Source organism: Brugia malayi (genome assembly GCF_000002995.4).
Source record: "Brugia malayi strain FR3 genome assembly, contig: Bm_v4_Chr2_contig_001, whole genome shotgun sequence".
NCBI lineage: Eukaryota > Metazoa > Nematoda > Chromadorea > Rhabditida > Onchocercidae > Brugia > Brugia malayi.
The window spans coordinates 12357115-12375774 of record NW_025062476.1 but is presented as its reverse complement, the minus strand read 5'-3'; the positions used below and the strand labels follow the sequence as shown (position 1 = coordinate 12375774).

Sequence of the window (18660 nt, the reverse complement as noted above, 5' to 3'; positions counted from 1 at the left end):
CATAAAAGACACACACACACACACACACTTCTTAATCACTCTTTGGCTTTTGTGATTATAACAAATAATAATGTTTAAATATTATCCTCTTTTTTTCCGGATTTACTATAATTTTAATTGTTACCGCATCCGGTTTGCTAATCCGGATAAATTGTGTAATTATAATTGATGTTCTTCGGTAGCAATTGCAAAAAATTGCACCTCTTAAAAACTGCAAAACATTCCTAATTTTACCAAAATTTACAATGAATGAAAACGGAAATTTGAACTAGCTGAAAATGATGCAATGATTTTTTACATTTATTTGATATTTTACGGATCCGGTTAACCGGAAAGCATTCGTTAAAAAGGCACACGAAAGCATTTTGTCGATGGCTGAACGACTACGCCGGGACACCATAACAGCTACTGCACAACAACTAAATGGCATACAACAGCATGTAACCAACTAAAGCATTCATCCGCTTCATTTCTCGCGATCTCTCAGGAATTCCGGAATTTTTCATCCGGTCATATAGCCAGCAAAATAAGCTATCAAATGATATCCAATAGTGGTGTATTTTGAGAAGCTCAATCATAAGCATAGAATGTATTTTTGAATGCAATTGATAAACCACTAAGAAATGTTAAAATTAATTTCAAATTTCATTTCCAATTTTAATTTATCCATATTTAATTTCCACTAAAATTTGAAAGTAAATCTGAAATTTCCAAGAAAATTTAATTTCTAACATTGAAATTTACATTTAAGCTTATTATTTTGCATATAACTTATCATTGATCATATAATACTACTCATAAAATATGTAAATTTCTCTTCAACTTTTAACAATTTATGCAAATTTTTCACTTTCCGCGCTAATTATATCTTCTTTTACTTTCAAATGATATCATTCTGATAAGATATCAGTTGTGATACGCGGTTCTGTACGCTTTTTCCTTTTATCGTTCACATATATCAGTGGTTTTTTTTTCTCAATTTTTTGATAATTTTCAAATATTTCTTTTCTATTCAAATACAATTAGATGTAATTAATATTAATAATAAAAAAAAAAAAAACAGTAGAATACTGATTATTTCAAGCTTTTTTTTTTTTAAAGAAAAAATTGAATTCTGAAAAGTGAAATTTATGCTTAAAAAAGCTATATTAAATTATAAAATAATAAATTTTAAAATTAATTTTAAATAGTGTGTGGGAAAAAAAAATTTTTTTTGTAAGCGAATATTATCGTAAAAAAATTAAAATTTTTGTTTAAGTTAAATTTCTAATAATTTCTAACCAAAAATTTTTACTTTATTCATTTGTTCGTAACAAAAAAGTTTTCTTCTCTATTTCTTCATTAAATAAAATTTATATTTTTCATTCAAATTCAATTTATAGCAGTGATATTTTCATTAAAAGCAAGCAATAATTGAATTAAATTTTTCCAAGAAAGACAATTCATATTTCAAAACTACAAATTTAATCTTTAAAATTTTAAAATTTATAAAAGAATCAAATTGATCGTAATCAAATTGATTAGCAATTATTTTACAATTGTGCTCCAACAAATGATAAATACAATAAATAATTTTTGAATAATTAAAATTCATTAAATTCATTTTTAAAATCATTAGATAAAAACTTATTTTTATTCATATAAAATTAATTAATAGTACTTTTTGTTTAATCATTTCTTTTTCATTTTTCTTTTCATTTTATTTGAAATTATAAAATTTTTTATAACAATTTTTTGAAATAATAACGATTACTACAGGAATAGACAAGAAAATGACAGATGAACGCGTTGAAAAACAAATGGAATCTGGCGGTAATGTGAGTGGCGATGAGCGCCGTGCGGAAATTGCTAACATCGAGAATGAAGTAGCAGCACTCATTCAACAGGGATAGCTTCTCATTCGAGAGTACAATGTTAAAATGTTAAAATATCTGAGATTGAAAATGACCTGTAATATACTGGTTGGTACCTTTTTATATTTTATTTATCTTTCTTTTCTTTTTTTTAATTTTTTTTTTTAAAATATCCATATTATTGTTATAATTTCTGTTATTGAAAAAAAAAATTTTTTTAAATGTTTTTTTTTACCAAAAAAAAAAAAATTTTTGTTTTCATTCAATAAATTCAATTAATTTCACTTCTGTTGGCTATTTTTGAAAGTTGTTTGAATTAATTTTAAAATTTAATTCAAACAACAAAAAAGAAGAAAAAACAGAGGAGTATTTTTGAAAAAATTGGATGAGTAAATTGTTACATTAAAAAAAAAAAAAAAAAAACGGATTAAATTTTAAATTTAATATATATATCGATATTTAAATAAATAATTTTTGAATTTAGACGCAAAAAAAAAGGCAATTCTGAAATTTTGCTATGTTACTGATTTAAAAATTTAAATATATGAAATGCAAATTTTTCATTCATATTTTTTTCTTTTTTTTTTTTTTTTGCAGCATATAAAGCGTAATAGGAAAGGAATGCAGCAAAAATACAAACGTGAAAGCCGTTAAAACAGAAAAATAAATTGAAATGAATAAATTATAATTATTTGTGTTTAATAAAATTTCTATATCAAAGCAATAAATTTTGAAAAATATTTAATTTATATTTGTGTTGAAAAAGAGAGACAATAAAAAATTTTTTTCTTTTTAATGAAAATTAATATGCATTTGAGATTATTACTAACTTAGTAGTAAAAGTTGAATTAAAAAATCATAAATTAATTGTAAATGATAAAATGATAATAGTCAATAAAACAAAAATAAATTACTTACAGTTAATTGTTTTGTAGAATTATTTATGTTAAGCAAAAATAAGAAGTGAAGGTCAGAAATTTAGGACGAAAATAACAAAATTTTAAGCTAGAAAAGAGAAAAAAATTAAAAACGAAATCAAAATTAGCAAAAAAAAAAAAAAGGAAAAAAAAAAAAGTTTTGGCATTATCAAATGAAAAACGTTTAAATAATTTTATACAAAATATTTATTACTTACTAAAAAATGTTTGCAATATACTATAGAAGAATTAATTTAATTTCATTTTTCTACATTTGTTTTTTAATCATTTCATAAATTATTATTATTATTTTTTGTTTGTTTTTAACTATTTTAAAAATGTTCATTTGATAAATGTTAAATTCCATTTTTATTATTTATATTTTACAAATTCATCCTAAATTTGCTTGCTCTACATTGCTGGAACTATTTTAATTTTTAAATAAATTAAAAGTTTTCAATCCAACAGCAATTTTTTCAATACTTTTCTTATTAATTGCATTTGAAATGAATGTATTGAAATTGAAAATTATTTGATTAGTAAATTTATTAATTATATATGCAATAAGTGCTAGTGAAAAATTAAGGATGAATTTGAAATAATCGTAATATAAATCTAATAATATCAAGAAAATAAATGATAATCAAAATTAGAAATATAATTGGATATAATCTGTAATGGATGAAAAGTACAGTGAAATTGATAATTTTAAAGTTTAATTATCTCAACTAATTAGTAATATTAGAATTATCGAATAGTATTTACTGAAAGATCTCATTATTTCAAATAAAATCTCATTATTCTACTTCGTCTGCTTGTCCATTATTATTATTATTATTATTATTATTATTATTATTATTATTATTATTATTATTATTATTATTATTATTATTATTATTATTATTATTATTATTATTATTATTATTATTATTATCTAAATATCTAAAATGCTATAATTATACAGTTTAAGATACGACAAACTGAGAAATGCATAATATGACAAATGGATCATTAATTAAAATCACATTTCATCGGAGAAAATTTCAAATTAAACATTTAAAACATTCAATAATGCCATTTGAAGTTAATTCTTTGTTTTAATTAATTTTTAGTAGTTTTAAACTTTTGCACTAATCGTATAAAAGTACATTTGTATCTTAGCAATCAAATTGATACTCAAAGTATAGCGGTGAATTTGATTTAAAGAAATGGTTTAAAAGAAATTCAAATAAATTAATAGTAAAATAAAAGTTAAATTTTACCTTAAATCAATTGAATTTATTGTTGGTATGAATGAATGATATTTTTGCATTTTTAAGTTTAAGTTTTTTAAAAAGTTAAGCCAAAGAAGTGAAATCAACTATTTGAGTACTATGAAATTGAAATAACTAATCAATTAAATGATATCATTAATCAATCCAAATATTATTAATAAAGTAAGTGATAATAATTTTGTGATTTCTTATGATTATAGCAACAAGAAATTATGCCTGAATTATTTATTATTAATATTATTATTATTGTTATTACCATTAATATTATTATTATTATTATTATTACTTTTGTCGTTATTATTTTTTTTGATATTATTATTATAATTACTATTATTATTAATTATTAATTACTTTTGTTATTAAATTTTATTGTTGTTATACTTACTATTATGCTTGCCATTATTGCTGGCTTATAACACTAACAACCTGTCTTTTTAGCTTTTGAGAATCGCTAAATTATATTCGAGAATTTTTGGATAAAAAGCTAATTACTTGTTATGCTTGTAACTACTCCAACACTTTTTTTTTTTGCAGAGCATAAATGATGAATGAAATTTAATGCACAAATCGAAATAAATTAATTTGCAGCATAAATTTTAAGATATCAATAAAACGAATTCTAAGAATGTTATTTTAATTTCAAAAAATGAAATTGCTTAATATAGTATTTTCAAGATAGAAATTTTGTAAATGTTAAACTTTCTTAATTTCTGATCATCTTCTGGTTGAAAAAATGCTATACAACTATTTGTATATTATAAAGTATTTATATTATAATTAAACTAAATAAGACATTTAAATTGAAATTAAATTAAATTAAGTTAAACAAAAAAACTATTGAAAGTTGACGGAAAAAAAATGAAACAAAGAAATTGGTAGTATTTATTGAATGTTAAAATATCTTTTAACATAAATAAAAATGAAATGGCAAGTAGGAAAGATGATTGTGAGGAAATGTTTTTTAAACAAATTTAAATAAATAAAAAAAAAAAAAAAAATCGTTGAAAATAACTTACAATAACTAACAATCACAGACTATTAAATTATTAGATGATTAGATAATTTCTTGAAATTCTTTTGCAATTAATAAAAGATTTCAAAAATCATAAATGTATGATCAGCAAAGATATTATTAATAATTAATGAGAAATTAGTTTTTATTTTTTGCTTATTCTTTTAAAGATATAACAAAGAAAAATTATTGTTTATATTATCGATTAGACTGAATAAATAATAAGCAAAATAAATTTGTAGAGAAATATTTAAATGTTTCAACCTTCAACTTGAAATTTGTATGATATTTCAACTTGATGGCTTCTGACAATAAAATGCAGAATATAAATGAAAAGAATTACTGATAATAATTGATAAACCATAAAAGTTTGAAAATTTTAAAAATTAATTAATAGTAATTAAAATGAAATAAGATTGAAGAAAAAACCCGTGGTGAAATGTGGCAGAGAGAGAGAGAGAGAGAGAGAGAGAGAGAGCCTTGGAAGGAGTATACAAGTAATGTTGGTGCTGTAATTACAACAATAGCATATTAAATTATATTAAAGTGGTAATATATGATAATTATATTTACATATATATTTGTAAACAAAAAAAAAAAAAAAAAAAAAAGTGATTGCTAAAAAGGCTTAAAATATAAAGCCTAAGGCAACCGGATATATTTAAAAAAAAAAAATGAAATAATTAAAAGTTGGAATATTTAGAAAGATACTACTAATTCAAATAAAATTTTGCACTCATTGAATTTTTTTTTTTTTTTTTTTGTTTGCTTTCCTTAAACTAAAATTATATATTTCGAAAAAATATGTGCATCAGATGAGAATAAACAAAATAAATTTTTAGATTAAAAACTGGAATAAGTTATAACAAAGAAAGGAATGCATATATGATATACACCGGAAAAGCTTGATATTAACATCCAGTTTTCCGAAAAATATAAGGTAAACCAAAAAAAAAAAAAGAAATACACATACATAAATATACATACACATACAACATTGATAAGGTTTGATAAGGTAAAAAAAAAATTGGAATTATTTAAGTATATATTTTTGCAACTTAATGAATAAATAAATATTACACTTGCAAAATTTGAATTATCAATTGATAAATACAATAAATCAGTGATAATTAATAATACAAAAAGAAATAAATGAATTCATTATTTATGAGCAAAATGACAAATGTATTTATGGACAGATGATGTTAAACAATTACAAATATTATAAAAATAATGAATTTATCATTTATAAAATTTAGAATAATAAAAGATACAAAATGATATAATTTTCAAAAATGTTTTATTTGTTTGTTTGTTTGTTTTGCAATAAAATTACGCCTTATGAACAAGCATTTCTTGCTGTGAACTAGCATTATTAGCTTGAATTCGAATTAATGCTTCTAATGGATCAAATTGTGAATTATTTGTTTGATTTGATAATGATTCTTTGATCGGTGACAATCGCTGTAAAACTTGTTCAGCAGTTGGTCCTTCTAACCAAGGCCATTGCTCACAAACAAAATCAGTTGGATCCTCAAAACTACCACATCGTCCAAGTACTTTTACACCTATAAAAAAAAATTTTTTTAAAAAAAAAAAAAGAAAAAAAAATTAAGCAATAAATATTTGAGAAAAAAGAAAAAGAATTAAACTTAGATAACATTTATTTTCATATTAAATCTATTAATTTCAAGCTTATTATAAAATTATGATTTAAATAATTTTTTATTAATATCTAAAAAAGAAAAAAAAAGTGTAAACAAATGTGATAAAATAAAAAAACAATTTGATTATTTCAAAAATTTTCAAATACAACAAAATAGCTATTATGTTAGATTGATATTAAGCATTCCTAATTGGATTAAAATAAACCTTAAACTATAAAAATTTAATGTTAAATTTTTAGCTATAAAAATGTTAAATTTTAATTTGTAATTCGAAAAATTTTAATTGCTAAATTTAATTGCAAAAATTTAATGTTAAATTTAAATTTTAATTTTTAAATTTTAATTTAATTGTATCAAAAAAAGAAGTAATAAAGATCAGATAATGATAACAACCTTCTTTAGCTACTTTAATCATATATGGAATTATCATTTGATTCCATAATTTGATAAACCATTCGCGTGATTGCATAACATTTAATGGACATTGAAGGAATAAACGTGGTCCTATTGTTACATCTCGAGAATTTGCTTTCTCGATAAACTATAATTCATTATTTGTACAAAATTTTTATGATAATTTCCAAGTATAAATTTTTTAGCATAAATAAATAACATTTTAAGTAACAATTAGTACCTATTGATACTTATTTTGTACTATTTTTTTTTTTTTTTATAATTTATGAATAATTAAAAATTTAAATATTTCGAATATTTTTAAATTATTAAATAAAAAGTTATCGCAGTTGAAATAATTGAATAATTCAAAAAATATACTCATAAATTAAGTAATTTTTTAAAAATAATTTTGAAATAATTCAAAATATAACTTATAAATTAAATATTATTATTATTAATTTTACTTACTGCATTCACCGATGATAAAACACGTGGCAAAAATTCAACAACTCGAAATATTTGCGGTGATGATCGTTCATCACCACCAAATTCTTTCTCTAAAATACGACGTCGCAAGAATCGTCCCATATAACCACGAATTGCATCCATATTATTAGGTAATAAAAACATTCGAAAATTATGTTGAACCTGAAAATTTTTGAATTAAAAAAAAATATATATATATGTAAAAAAATAAATTTTAATAAATTCAATAAATTATATTTCAAAAAAAAAAAATTGTTTAAATTATTTAAAAAACAAAAAAAAAAAATTGAATTAGAATATTATAATCAAGTCATATTTAATTATTAATGAATTAATAATTAATATAATGAAAAAATTTCTCCCTCTCTCTATCTCTCATGCTCTAAATAATTTTCACAATAATTTTACATTAATTAAAATATTTTCTTTTGTCATTTTTAAAAGAGAAAGAGAGAGAGAGAGAGAGAAAGAGAAAAAAATTTACCTCTAATTCAGGTAATTGTGATGCACGATTTACAGTACAAATTACATATGGTCCTTCTTTTGATGGTGTATCAACGGTACTAAATGATGAACTAAGAAAAGCGATACGATGTCGTTGAATATTATCCAATAAAATAATTACAGGTTTTGTTGAACGTAGTAATGTTTCTAATTGTTTTTGTACCTAAATTAAATTTAAAATTAAAAATTGAATAAAGAAATAAATATAAATCATTAAAATATAATTTTATTTATGTTAAATTAATTAATTAAACAATTTTTTTATTTACAATTCAATCATTATTAATGCATAGAGTTTTTATTTTTTTTTTCAAATGAAATAAAAATAATTGTTATTATTAATTAATTTATTAATTAATTAACCTGTGCAATACTTCGATCATTATCATCATCACCAATTTTAATATCAATAATGGTATTCTGTAATGTTCCACCAATTTTGATACATAAATATCGAGCTAATAAGCGTGCTAAATTTGATTTACCAATTCCGGTTGCACCAAAAAGTACCAAACGACGATTTTGCAGCAATGCTTTTAATAGAAGTTCAATTGTAGACCGAGGAAATAAACAATCCATCACAAGGCCATCAACACTACGCTGTGCTACACCTGTAAACAGAGAATCTCATTAATTTATTTCACTTTGTTTTTAAATGAAATAAATAGAAAGAATCTATATTAATACAGAGGATAAGTTAATGTACATTTAAGTAAACATAAATATCGCACATAATAATTCATTCATTTATAATAGCAAAACTTATATATTGTATATTAACTTATATATTACCATATTGTATTATAAAGTAAAGTTTATATATTGTATATTAACTTATACGTTATATTATAAAGTAAATTTTGCATATTGTATATTAACTTGCATATTATAAAGTAAAATTTATATATTGTATATATGACAGCAAAATTATAAGCATGTAGATAGATCAGATAGATAGATAGGTCAGATAGATAGATGGATAGGTCAGGTAGATAGATAGATAGGTCAGGTAGATAGATAGATAGGTCAGTTAGATAGATAGATAGGTCAGACAGATAGATGGATAGGTCAGGTAGATAGATAGATAGGTCAGGTAGATAGATAGATAGGTCAGTTAGATAGATAGATAGGTCAGACAGATAGATGGATAGGTCAGGTAGATAGATAGATAGGTCAGGTAGATAGATAGATAGGTCAGGTAGATAGATAGATAGGTCAGGTAGATAGATAGATAGGTCAGGTAGATAGATAGATAGGTCAGGTAGATAGATAGATAGGTCAGGTAGATAGATAGATAGGTCAGGTAGATAGATAGACTCCTTTAGACCAACTCCTTTTAACATGTTTCACACTAAATTACTTTTATTAATTACAATAATATTTCAAATAAATGTGTTTTTTCTTTCGTTTTTTTTTTCCACAGTAATAAGTTAATTCATCTAAAATTATCGTACTTAATATGATCGATCTTAAATGAAATAGAAATATAACTTTTAACATTTCATAAAAATTTAAATCATTTACAGATATACTCATACATTTGTTGAGGTGTTCTGATTGATTAATTTGATCATTAATCAGTATTAGTGAATTAAATTTACCTCTTAAATAGATGCGAATATCATGATTATGCGTGAGTACATCAGCTGGTATAGGTGATGGAGCGGAATTAGTCTCGATATCTCGAATAAAATCACCAAATTCATATCCAATTATTGATTCATGGCTATTTAATTCTAAAGCCTTATTTGAATCAATTTTTGCCATATAATCCTAAAAATTTATAAATTAGCATAATTTTAAACATGCATTATCATAGTTTCTCAGTTATGATAAATTTAAATTAAATAATGATTGAGCATTTTGATCACTGAAAGTGTAATGAAATAATTTGATTATTTCAATTGGGTATGAGCTACAATCGTATGTAATATTTACTAATTAAATACTAAATTTTGGTATTAAGTATAATTTGTAGTAATTATGAAATAAATTTTAAAATTTAAATTTTGCTAAAAGTATAAAAAGAACTAAAAATTTTACTAACATCAAAAAGTTTAAAAAGCTCAGCATCAAAAATTTCCCAAGTGGTAGTTGAAGAAGGTAAGTGTATAAAACCAATTGATACTTCACCAGCTAACGAACGTGGTCGTAATAAACCGCTAAAATCGACGCTTACTGTTACTTTCAAACAATTTGTTCCATCTGAAATTAAAATTAAAAATTCATTTTCAATATGAACTAAATTACCTGAAATTTTGTACTGAAATTCATTGTATATAAATGTTCTTGTTAATTAGTAATAAAAATGAATGATTTACAAATATTAAAAATTTTAATTAATAATTTTAGAATTATCGTTTAGCAATTAAAAATATAGATTGAAATTTTTGCACTTAAAGCTCATACTTCCAGTTAAACAACGTTCATTATTTGGTGGTATTTCATAAACCGGATCATCATCCGGTAGAGTTGGTAATGATTGCTGTGAACTGGTACGACTTTCAGCTCTTATTCGTCTTTCTAACATTGTATAATTTTGCTTCAAAATTTTATTTTCATTCTGAAAAAGAAGAAAAAAAAATTTCCTTTTTTTTTTTTTTTTGTCAATTATTTCTAATTTATATATAAATAAACTCAAAAACTCATTTTTTTAATCAAATAACAAATAAGATATAAACATTTTTGATTGTAACATATTCAAATTTCATATTTACTTTATTTTATAGTTTACTTATGAAATTATTTCTACAATTTCAATAAAATATATCTAAAATTTAAAAAAAAAGAAATAGAAAATATTCTCACTTTTAATCTATTAATTGTTTCTTTGAGAATATCTACTTCACGTGCCTTATCAAGCGCATCCAAACGTACATCAGTTAATGCTGAATCTTTATCTTCTAATTGTTTTTTAAGTTCCACAACTTGTGGTACCATTTCTAATTCATCTAGCCTGAAATTAGTCTAAAATTATCTTTAAGTTAATTTTTATCTGTTATGAAAATAAATTAATGAATTAATCATGTAGAAAAATCATCGTTTACATTTTAATTTTAAAAAGAGAGTAAATTCCGGTAATTAACCTATTAACACTTCCTGAAATTGGTTTCAGGTTTGATGGTGAACCAGAAGTATGCATCGGTGAATGTTCTGCATCCGATACTGAACAGCTCTTTGTTTTCTTATTTTTAGTGAATTTTGAAAATGAACTTCTTATCTAAAAATTACAAAGAAACTTAGGCAATAATAAAAAAAGAAAAACAAAAATATGAATTATCAACAAAACAAACAATATGGAAAAACAACAACAATAACATAAGCATACATGCAATAAGTAAACAAATACAAGTATGTAAATAAGTAAACAAATAAGGAAAGTAATATAATTATTTATTTCAAATATACCTCAAAATTTTAAAAAATGAGAAAAAAAAAAAAGGATAATTGATTATCCAATAATTTGAACAATTAATAAACATTACCTGACAATCAACGCTTGCTGTCTGTATAAAATGATTTTAGAAAAAAAAAAAAAAATTGTATTTATTTAAGCATTATGAGAGTAATTAATTGTTAAACTAATAAATTAAGAAATAGTGTTTCATTTTAAATGAAAATAAATTTTAATTTAATAGCTTATTTTTCTTTCTGTATTCAATTAATGATTTCTTTCAACATTTCAAACTGTTAAATATGACATTTGAAAGAAAAGTAAGAAACTGCAATGTGTAATATAGTTCAAATACAAAATTATAATAAAAAGTAGTAAGTAAAAAAAAAAAAAGGGAAAAGAAATAATTTCAAAAAAAAAAATAATAAAATTCCATTTTATTATTACTTACCCAACTTTTTTTGCCTTGTTTGCCAAAACTATTTAAACTGCTTTTATCTGTTTTACTTCCCTTACTAGAAGAGCTCATCGATGATCGATGACTGGTGACACTTTCCAGTGACGGATGTCTCAGTAATTCACCTGCACCATCTTGCTTAAACAGGAAAACAAGAAAATAAGTGAATAAAAAATAAACAAATAAGAAAAACGAAAAAATTAATAGACTAAAAAAAGATTCATTATTAAAATAGAATATTTTACTCATATTTTAATAAAAAAAAAAAAACTATTTTTTTAATTATTTCTCTTTTATAAATTTTTTTTTTCCTTTTTTTTTTTTTTTTTTTTTTTTGCAAAATATCAGTTTTAAATATAAATAAGAATTTATTTTAAACTAACCGATTGTGGTGATGAACTTTTACGTTGCGTGATTGTTGCAATACCGGAAACGTTAACGCCAGCATTAATACTCATCACACGTAATTGCTCAATTTCAGAACGTAATTTCAATACTTCGTCCTTCTAAAAAAATTTTTTTTTTATATATTTTTAATATATTTTTTTTTAATATATTTAATATATATATTTATATAAAAAAAGACTTAAAATAAAATATTAAAGTATTTTTTTTATGTTTATTTTATATTTATATTTATTTTTTTTTTATATTTAAATTTTTATATTTATTTTTTTTTATATTTAAAGTATTTTTTATACATTTATAAAAAAAAAAAAAACTTAAAATATTAAAAAGTAACATAAATATACTATTTAATTCAATAAGTTAGTATGATAAATATCAAGAAGTTAATGTGATAATATTAAAAAATAGTATTATTACTTTTTAAAAAATATTTTGATTATTGTTCCTTTTTTAACACTGAAAAATTGATATTTAAATAAAATAAATTGATTTGTTAATAATTATTAAAATTTTAATTATTGTAAACTAACATAAATATACTACTTAATTTAATAAATTAAAATGATCATATCGAAAACTATAAGTTATGCAAAAGTAAATAAATGTTATAACTGAAGCAATTCAAATGTTAGATTATACTTATCAATTTTTTATAGTAAGAAAAACTTTTAAATCCTTTTTTTTTTTTTTTTTTAAATATTTTCATTACTAATTTTTTTTTTTCTCAAAATTACTTTACTATTACTTTTTTTCCTGCAATAATAATGTAACAAAATGATTTAAATAATATTGATATGCATATTTGTTATATCAAAGATTACAAATATGAAGAAGGATTATAAATTTTTTCACAAGCATTTTAAAAATTTAAATTATAATTTTAGAAATAAAGATTATCAACTAAATTTTATTATCAATTAAAAAAACTTAACTCTGAAAATCTTTTTTTTTTTTTTTTTTTTTTTTTTTAGCTCTCAGAAAAACATACTTTGAGTAAAAAAAAAAAAAAAAACTTTATCAAATTTATCAAATTAAAAATGAAAATGATAATTATTACCTTTAGTTGTGATTTATTTTGCAAACTTTCAACATGTTTTGCCATTAGTTGTAATTTAGATTCAAAAAGTTGAATGATATGATTGTAACCATCATGTTTTGCAGTTAATTTTGTTATCGTACTTCGATATGTTTGCATTTCTCTGTTAAGTTTTCGAATTTCTGCTTCATATTTTTCTTCCATCTAAATTAAATTTTAGAATTAATATAAAATTTTGCAAAAATAACAAAAATTTTTGCTAATTAAAAGTTTCACAAAGAAATTGTTTGCTAAAATTGGAAAAAACAAAAAAGGTAAGAAAGAAGGAAAGAAAAAAAAAAAAAAAAGAAATAAGAAAAATGAAAAAGAAATGAAATTTAATTAAATTTCTAAAATATTGAATATTTTCTTCGTTTTTTTTTTTTTCATCATTTAAAATATTTAGCATAATTATACTGTTGTAGAAAAAGAAAAAACAGATTTTTTTTTTTTTTTTTTGCAATAATTTAAAATCAAATAATTAATTAATCAAATAAAGTTACATTTTAATGAATAATTTCGTCTTTTAGTATGAATTTATTATTAAATACAAAATATTTTTAATCGTTTCTTCATTTTACTTTATTCCCATTTATTCTTTCTTCATCTCCAATACTTGAATAATTAAAAATTTAAGCTTAAGTTTAAGCTAAACTTAATTTACAATCCTTCAAAAATCTCTTAAAATCTCTCTCTCTCTCTCTCAAAAAAAAAGAGTTAGAAATGATAAGAATGAGTAAAAATAAGTTTTTTTTTTTCTCTCTTTTTCTCTAAATGTAAATAAGAAAATAATTTAATTAATTTGTTTTAAGTTAATGAATAATTGAATGTGTTCAAGAAGGCCAAAAAAAAAAAATTAATTTTAAATTAAAAAGAAAGAGAAGATAGAGAAAATAAAGAAAAAATAAATAAATTTAAATTGAATTTTAAATTTGAAAAGAGGAGAAGAAAAAATAAATAAATAAATTTAAAATTGAATTTAAAATAAATATTGAAATAAAAATGTACCGATGAATACAATGAATTTGCAGAAGATGTTAGTGATAAGTGTGAATCATTTGCTTCAGCAGGTGAACCACTTGGTGATAATTTTGATGTTGCAGAAAGATAACCAGATTCTGCATAACGTGATGTTTTCATTTGTGGTGTTCTAAATTTAAATTTAAATTAGTTTAAAAAAAATGTTTTTTAGCAAATTTAGTTAAAAAAAAAAGTGCATTTATCAATAGTATTATCATTAACATTGTTAATTTATCATTTTATGATAAATATTAATATGCAAAAAGTATTTTTTGTTTTTTAATTAGAATCTCTTTGATATTTCTCAATGAATAATTATTTATGTTATTGTTGAATATGAATGAAATTTAATGATTAATTGTTCAATAACTTTATCAATTAATTTAATTAATCTTTTTTTTTTCTTTTTTCTTGGATAGAATTATCAGTAAACTATTTGGCTTAGGAGATGAAATTGATTAGTTAAATAAAATTTTAAAACTTTTATCATAAATACTTTTATCGCAGATAATAATTCAATTAATTATATCGTTTATGTTTTTTTTTTTCCTACAATTTCATTTCGCTTCTTTTTCAATATTTTAAAATTTAACAAATAAAAAAAAAACAAACTATTATACCTTATACCATCATCGGAAAGTTTGTGAAGTTGAAGATTTGCATCACGATGAGCATAATTAGCATATGCATTTTCCATTTGACATTTACGACTTGACAATGAACTTCCTAAAATTTTGTTATAAAAAGCAAATAAAATGAATATCTCTCTCAAAATTTAAAGAGAGAAAAAAAAAAAAAAAAACAAACAAAAATTTATGAATTTCAAACACAAAAGTTTATAATTCAAAATTGAAAAATTGCAAAGATTGTAACAACCTAGAGCAATTAATTCACTTAGGATAGAATTATAGATTAGATTATTTGATTTGAATTCATTTAATTATTAATTAATTAAAATATTACAATGAATTAAGTGAAACGATGTGATATTTCTCTGTCATTTGTAAATTGTAAATTTAAAATAATTGCATTATTTGGAATAAATAAAATTAAAATGAAATAAGCAAAAGCATAGGAGAAAAAAGCGAAAACAAAAAAGAAGCATATTATCACTATTGTAAACAACTTAAGTTGCTTATCACAACTATCAGCTATCACAGCAGATCAATTGACGTGATTTTCACGTACGGTTTGAAATTCTATCGTGTATGCAAACGGCAAAATAACATGCATTAGTCATACGTTAAGAAGAAAACAATAGAAATGTAATAACAATAAGAAAATATTTTTTAACAAAAATATTTTCAACGATTAATTAATTAATTAAATTAGAATAAAAGATTGTAAGAATTACTAATTAATTCAATTAAAATGAAAGATAATGAGTGAAAGATTACTAAAACATATGAAAAATTGTATAATGAGAAAGAAAATTAAAAATTAAAAAATTTTGTAATTTAAATTTATTAATTTGTTTCAGTATTAATATATATTTTTTGAGTTTAGACAAAGCTAATAAAATGATTAAAATAACTCTAGCAGATGAGCAATGAGTAATTTGAAAATGATCAAATGTAATTGCATAGAAATAAATTTAAATTGAGTTCAGTAAGTAAACAATTATTAAATGAAAACAAGTAGGATTAGATGGTCAAATTACTAAAAGATAACAAAAAGCAAAATGAAAAGATATTCAAACATTTGTGTTCTTAGTTTGTTACTGAAATGATAGTAGTTGAAGGTCTGATTGAAAATGTCACCAGGCGATATGAGCAGATGAGTAAACAAAGTTTCATTTGGAATGATCTATATTTAGGATTATGTTGAACATTTGCTGCAATGACCTTCAGTGACAATCGATTAGTCTGATGCTGATATTATTTATGATAAATGGAGTAATACACAAAAAAGAAGATGCAAAGATAATGATGATGATGATGATATGATAATGGCGATGATGACGACAACGATGATAACAATAGTAATGACAACGATAAATAATAGCAATGACATAATAGTGATGATAACGGCAATGAAATGATAATGATGATAATGAGAGTGATCATAATGACAATGATGATAATGATGACAATAAGAGCGATCATACTAACAATGATGATTATGATAATGATAATAGCAATAATGATATAATGATGACGATAACGGCAATGATATGATAATAATGATAATGAGAGCAAGCGATCATAATGGTAATGATAATGATAATACTTTATACATCAAATACTTGTAGAAGTTTTATAACCACCTGTGCGTCTATTTGTGGAATTTCTTTCAGTGGTTGAAATATCAGCTGCAATACTAAGCGGTATATGTTTGATAATCATTTTTGGATTAGTCATTAGCGGTGAACGGCTACCAATTCGATAATTAGGTGTATTATCAGGTGTTGAAGGTTGTGAACTACCAGCGCTTGAATCTGAACCACTACCAGCAACCAAAATCATTGAACGTGACATTCCAGCAGAGGAAAGCGAAACGGTTCGCTTAGCTATAAAAATGACAAGCAAAAGGAAAAAGAAACAAACAAACAAACAAACAAAAAAAAAAAAAAAAGAGAAAACAAAAAATGAATGATAGTAAGTAATAGTTATTGGAAGAAAAAGAAAAATAACTAATTACATAAATTAAATTAAATTAGAAAGAAATTAATGAAATATGCAAAAAAAAAAATAAAAGTTATCATTTGGTTTAATCAGATTTAAATATAGCTGAAATGTAATTATATTTATATATTATATAAAAAAAAATGATTAAATTAAACTATTAATTATCTAATATTAAAGTTCTGTAATATACCGAAAAAAAAAGATAAGATTTCAAAAAAAAAAAAAAAATTCAAAAAAAAATATTCAAAAAAAAAAATCAAACTTTAATGGTCAAATATAAAAACTATTGTAAATTAATATAAGCCAAAATTTTAGTGTATGCAAAGTTTAATTATAATTGCTATTAATTAATTTAAAAAAAAATAAAAGAGAAAGGTGATATTATTACATTTACAATGATAGCTATATAATTAAAATAAAATTTGACTTTAATTAGTTTTTTTTTTTAAAAAAAAAAAAAAAAAAAAAAAACTAAAAAACTGAAAAAAAAGCAAAGGGAGCAAATTTTATTTAAAAAAACATGCAAAGTGATATATCATGCAAAATCAATGTTATTTATTTGCAAAAATTAAATTTTTTTGATAAATTAAATAAAGATGAAAGAATTGTGAAATATAACAAAAAATTTTAATTAATATTTTGATTTTTTGTGAAAAAATAAAGTACTTATATGAATGTAATATAGTATTAAGTGTGAATATTGTGGTAAAAATTAAATGAAATTTACTAGAAATGAATTAATTGATTAAAATTATAAACAAACTATCTTTAAATTTATAGTTTTATCACGAAAAAAAAAAAAAAAACTGTTGACATGTTTTATTTCTAAAACTATAAATGTCAAAATCAGTAATTCAAATTAAACCATAAAATTAAAAAAAAAAAAAAGAAAAAATAATAATACAACATTTCAAATAATTGCTACAATATAATATAAGTAAATAAGTGATGGAAATTTCTATCTTGATTTTTAAAAAAAAAAATTAATAATAATTTTATCTAAAATTAATACTCATTTTTCTTCTGATCATCTTTTGAAATAACAAAACGAATTTTTAAAATTATTAATTTATATATGAAAGTAACTTAAGTTTTAATGTTTGATATGATATTATAATAAAAAAAAAAAAAAAAAAGTAACGTAAGTAAATATTTTATGATATAACCTTTGACAATTCTTTTCTTTTTTGAAATTTAAATTTTTATTTTTTTTTTTAAAAAAAAAAAAGGAAATTAGAAACAAACCAGCAACACTATGTCGATTAATCAGGTTATGTTCCATATTTTGCTGTGCTAATGTAAATTGATGTCGATTTGATGCGATATGTCGAGGACTTACCATTGCTAAAGTAGCAGCAGATGTTTGCTGTCCAATTGCTGCTAACCTAAAATTAATTATTTACGGTCATTTAAAGAAAAAAAAAAAATTATTATTATTATTATTAAAAAATTTTCTATTCATTTCATTCATAATTTTTTCGATTAATCATTTTCAGTTTTTTTTTTTTTTTTTCTACAATTTTGGTTAGTTTGTTTGTTTGTTTTTTTTTTTTCTCTCTCTCTCTTAGAA

General features: G+C 21.4%; 2 protein-coding genes across 2 annotated transcripts in view; one reads left to right on the top strand and one right to left on the bottom strand.

The window, feature by feature from the left end:
* Nucleotides 1–371: 371 nt before the first annotated feature.
* Nucleotides 372–1892, top strand: Bm8497 (Uncharacterized protein; the record flags this gene model as incomplete). Its single annotated transcript, XM_001896823.2, has 3 exons — nucleotides 372–440; nucleotides 904–964; nucleotides 1759–1892. 3 exons carry the CDS (start codon nucleotides 372–374, stop codon nucleotides 1890–1892), a joined length of 264 nt encoding a protein of 87 aa, XP_001896858.2.
* A 4496-nt stretch (nucleotides 1893–6388) lies between these two features.
* Nucleotides 6389–18660, bottom strand: part of Bma-unc-53 (Uncharacterized protein) — a gene marked incomplete at both ends in the record, with an annotated part of 87683 nt that continues 75411 nt past the window's right edge. The window contains 17 exons of the mRNA XM_043079336.1: nucleotides 6389–6624; nucleotides 7117–7264; nucleotides 7588–7767; nucleotides 8090–8272; nucleotides 8473–8720; nucleotides 9711–9882; nucleotides 10157–10314; nucleotides 10519–10672; nucleotides 10918–11065; nucleotides 11196–11329; nucleotides 11955–12098; nucleotides 12344–12466; nucleotides 13426–13608; nucleotides 14452–14593; nucleotides 15084–15189; nucleotides 16730–16972; nucleotides 18336–18475. Coding sequence (XP_042935270.1) covers nucleotides 6389–6624; nucleotides 7117–7264; nucleotides 7588–7767; nucleotides 8090–8272; nucleotides 8473–8720; nucleotides 9711–9882; nucleotides 10157–10314; nucleotides 10519–10672; nucleotides 10918–11065; nucleotides 11196–11329; nucleotides 11955–12098; nucleotides 12344–12466; nucleotides 13426–13608; nucleotides 14452–14593; nucleotides 15084–15189; nucleotides 16730–16972; nucleotides 18336–18475 — 2842 coding nt within the window. The remainder of the gene's footprint in view (nucleotides 6625–7116; nucleotides 7265–7587; nucleotides 7768–8089; nucleotides 8273–8472; nucleotides 8721–9710; nucleotides 9883–10156; nucleotides 10315–10518; nucleotides 10673–10917; nucleotides 11066–11195; nucleotides 11330–11954; nucleotides 12099–12343; nucleotides 12467–13425; nucleotides 13609–14451; nucleotides 14594–15083; nucleotides 15190–16729; nucleotides 16973–18335; nucleotides 18476–18660) is intronic.